At 44.4% G+C, this 4,267-nt stretch overlaps 1 protein-coding gene across 1 annotated transcript in view; it reads right to left on the bottom strand.

Annotated features, from left to right (window-relative positions):
- The window catches only part of Ttc39c (tetratricopeptide repeat domain 39C), a 92,880-nt gene that overhangs the window by 33,511 nt on the left and 55,102 nt on the right, over nt 1-4,267 (bottom strand). Inside the window, exons 5-6 of the mRNA XM_005355770.2 lie at nt 3,249-3,603; nt 369-537 (exon numbers count right to left, since the gene is read on the bottom strand). Coding sequence (XP_005355827.1) covers nt 369-537; nt 3,249-3,603 — 524 coding nt within the window. The remainder of the gene's footprint in view (nt 1-368; nt 538-3,248; nt 3,604-4,267) is intronic.

The raw sequence follows: 4,267 nt of genomic DNA, 5'->3' as shown, positions 1-4,267 counted from the left end.
GATGAACGCATGGGTTAGGAAAGCACTTGGCACATACATAAGGAAACTGAGCAGATGAACGCATGGAAAAAGCAACGTTCGTTTCTAAGCTGATGATTTACTTGTATAAATCAACCATTAGGTAAGATCATTCCTAACTCAGAGGAGGAAAAGGTTCTATTTTGTGTCTTTCACCTAAATGATTTCACACTACGCTTGTTCCTTAAACTTAAATATGCCAATCATTCTCATTCCCGAAGACTCTCCCAAAGCTTTGTCCCACCCCCTGAACAGAAGGTAACTGACTAATACCCAGGCTCCAGTGGTGTCTGGCACGCTAGAGGCGTGCTAGCCAGCAGCGCACTGAGGAAGCTGGGAAAAGCGCCTACCTCTAGTCGCTGGATCCGCCCCTTGAAGAACATGAAAAGGGAGGAGTTGGGATACGCAGCTTCCTTTTTGAGAAGAATCTCCTTAGCTTCGTCCAGGCCGGCTTTGCTGTCACTGCCATCCAAGGCAAAGAATGGGCGGACCACCGTGTGGTACCACAACAGAGCTAATCTGCAGGGAGGCAGGGAGACAGAGGTCGTGAGAAGGGTTCCCTGAGATGCTTTCTGTTCTCAAAATAAAAGCCAGCATGTGCTCTTCCAAGGCGGACTTTCCCAATGAAATCTTGCTAAGCAACATTCCAAAAAGTAAAATCAAAATACTTCCCCATTTTTACTTTTGCCAGTATCTGGAAAATGGCTACTTTAGCATGAGATGTCAATCAGTAGTCCCCTATACATTTGACAAGAGGAGAAAAACACAGCAGATGCACCTGGCTCCTCGAAGCTTCCAGATGCATCATTACTAATGGAAGCACCTGGATTGTACCTCACTGTGCTGTGCACAAACTGGAGACAGTCACCAGTCACCACCAATTTATTGTCTCTTTGTAATAAAAGCTTTTATAGTGTGTAGAAGTAAAAATGTGTGTTCATAAAAGTCAGGGTACAGGCCAGCTGTAGTGGTGCACACCTTTAATCCCAGCACTCGGGAGGCAAAGGCAGGCAGAATTCCATGTGTTCCAGACCAGCCTGTTTTATACAGCAAAGGCTCCTACATATCATATATACCTGGTCCAAGTCACAGGCTCTAGACCCAAATGTACAATCCACTGCCACAGATCCTAAATAAGCATTAAAACAACTGAGAACAAATCAAAGGCCCCTTTCCCAGCCTTTGAAGATGTTAAACAATATAAAAATATAAATTGTTTAAAATTCTCCAAGTTCAAGTTAGTTAGCTAAACTAGGCACACAGAGAGTAAAATCACTGAGACCTGCTTTGATGAACATATACAAGCATTTAACCAGCACATCAAATATCTTCACGTGAAATCTAAGCCCCTTATGGAGAACATATTAATTTGCCGAATTAATTCCAATCCCTTTTCAGAGATAAACACAAAACAATACTAAGCCGTAAGCAAGACATGTTCACAAGTTACCAACCCGCTAATAGCACTCTTAGTAAAAGGCCACTGTCTGCACAATCTAGTGCTGGGACAGGCGGGGCCAAAGCTATTTTCATGATTTTTACATAGCTTTCACCCCTCCATTGCTAACGTGTAGAACTGCATCTCACTGAGGTCTTGTATGAATGACATCGCAGAGCAGGGAGAAATTTTTGCCAAGATGGTTTCACATCAGAGAAACAGGACCCAGGACCTGTTGAGCAGCTCAGACTGAGGAGAGAGGTTATTTTCCAGATTGAGATTTTAAAGATTTGTTTCTTTTTATGTATATGGGTGTGTTTTGCCTGTGTGCATGGTAAGTGCATCACATGTATGTAGTACCCAAAGAGGCCAGGAGAGGGCATCAGATCCCCTGATCCTGGAATCACAGAGGTTGTGAGCTGCCATGTGGGTGCTGAGAACAAAACCTGGAGTCCTCTGTAAAAGCAACAAGTGCTGAGCCATCATCTCTCCACCCAAGAAGACATTTTAAAATCATATCCTTTTTTAACATTTTAGTCATTTTCATTTTAAAATGGCTGGAATCATCCAGGAAGATTGCCCAACAACACCTATATTCTTTGTAAGGACAAAAGTCTCAGAACCACTCAAAATTAGATCTTATAAATTCAAGTAAAACCAGAAGTGTGCAACTGAGTGACCGTCGTAAAGGCACAAAACTCCTCATCAAAGGACTGGACATTTAAAAGACTGGGCTTGGCTGGCCGGTTGTGGCCATGGTTGAAGATGTGTTGAAGATCTTTATGCTGTGGAACATCTGCTGAATGATGCAAAATGTGCTGCGTCCTTTATGCTGCATTTGTTTCATTGTGAAGCTGTGTTACTGTGCCTGCCTAAAACGCCTGATTGGCCTAATAAAGAGCTAAATGGCCAATAGCAAGGCAGGAGCAGGGACACAAGGGGCTGCTGGTCAGAGAGAAGAAAGGAAGAGAAGAGCAAGAAAGAAAGAGAAAGAGAGGAAGATGCCAGGGGCCAGCAACCCAGCCACAAAGCCAGCCACGGAGTAAGAATAAGCAAAGGTATAGAGAACAGAGAAAGGTAAAAGCCTGGAGGCAGGATAATTTAAGTTCAGAAAAGCTAGCTAGAAACAAGCCAAGTTAAGGCTGGGCATTCATAAGTAATAATAAGTTTCCGTGTGGTTATTTGGGAGCTGGGTGGTGGGACCCCAAAGAGTAAAAAGAACCAACTATACTTGCAAGTGAAATAGCTTTGTTGGCAAAGTGCTCGCCTCCCAAGAATGCGAACCTAAGCTCAGTCCCCAGAACCACAGAAATATGGACCAGGTAGCCAGCACATGCTTGCAGTTTCAGTGCTGGGAGGTGCAGGCAGGGGCATCCCTGGCATAGTCAGCCTAGACTACCTGGTCAGTTCTAAGCCAGTGACAGACGCTGTCTCAAAGGAGCCTGTCCTGTCTCTGAGAATGACACCCACTGTTGCTCTTTGGTCTCCACGTACTGTGCGTGTGTATCCCCATATACAAACACACACATATGTGTGCATAAACATGCATGCACACACAAAGATAAAGAAATAACAAATACAGGATTCCGGGGACTTAACAGAGTCCCAGCTCTCCGGCAAACATGATTATGTCACCAGCAGCACAGAATACGCTCCTTGACAATGCGTGACAGGAACAGCATCCTTATCAACCAACAAGCACTTTTCTGAAGTTTCTTTTAAAGTTCTCACTGCTGTTTACTTACTTTCAATACTATATTATCTACCAAAGCATTGCAATATAGCTACTCACGTAGCTAAAGGGGCCTTCATGTCCTTACTTTCGCTTGCATACGTCAGTGAAGAAAGGCCCTGTAGGCGGTCTCCAGGAAACCCCAGCAGGTTGATGATTTTGAGCAGGTTTGGGGGCACCATGGATATGCAAAGGTGAAAAAGGCCATATCCAAAGCTGACAGCACCTTTCAGTCTGTTTAGGGACTCCTCAGTCACCCCTTCAGCCACTACGTGATTATCATTTGCGGCATCAGAAGATAAGGGCTCTTCTGCTAGCTTCTTCTGATACAGCTCCTGAAGGGCATTGATGTCCACATAGCACTTATTGTAAATCTTCCAGGCTTTCCTAAGGATCCACCCACCTTTGATATAGGCTGTGAAGAGAAGGGGAGAGAAGGATTCAAAACTCAGCACCAGCGTTTGCATTCATGTAACGATACAGAACAGTTAGAAAGGAGCTGGGGGGAAGCAAACACTTGAAAACACACATGTATTAGATGTCACTGTACCACACCTGCTTCACAGAACCTACACACTTCCTATTAGAGTCAATGCTCCTTCAACACAGAGTGTGGCCACGGTAAGAACCATGCACGCTCTGTTTGTTACTGCTGTTATCCAACTCTTCAAATAGAGGGAGGGAGGGAGGGTGAACAAGGAGGGAAGTGGGCAGAAGGGAAGGACTGTCCAAACCCCATTCCCCCAGTCTTCTGTGAACCCCACCGCTTCCCTGAATACGGTGACGGCTCCTGTGAGGCCTTTACACTCTCTTGTATTTCTCTCCTCTGTATTTTCATTCCTCAAAGAAAAGTTCTTAGTCTAATCCATGGCTAACTTTGTGCCTACACACTGAGCAAGGTGTCTTGCCAAAAAAGTATCAGCAAGCAAACAAAACGATTAAATCACATCTAGGTCAAAATGCCAATGCATCACCCAAAAAAGTCATTCATGTTAATGAAGACATGCCAAGAATGCCCACAATTCCTCTGATGCTTCCTGTGTGCTAAGAGTGGTTTTCATCTGATCTCTCCACAACTC

The sequence above is a fragment of the Microtus ochrogaster genome, chromosome 18, assembly GCF_000317375.1.
Source record: "Microtus ochrogaster isolate Prairie Vole_2 chromosome 18, MicOch1.0, whole genome shotgun sequence".
Taxonomy (NCBI): domain Eukaryota; kingdom Metazoa; phylum Chordata; class Mammalia; order Rodentia; family Cricetidae; genus Microtus; species Microtus ochrogaster.
Note: the sequence above shows the minus strand (reverse complement) of the source record. Positions and strands in the feature narration are given on the sequence as shown.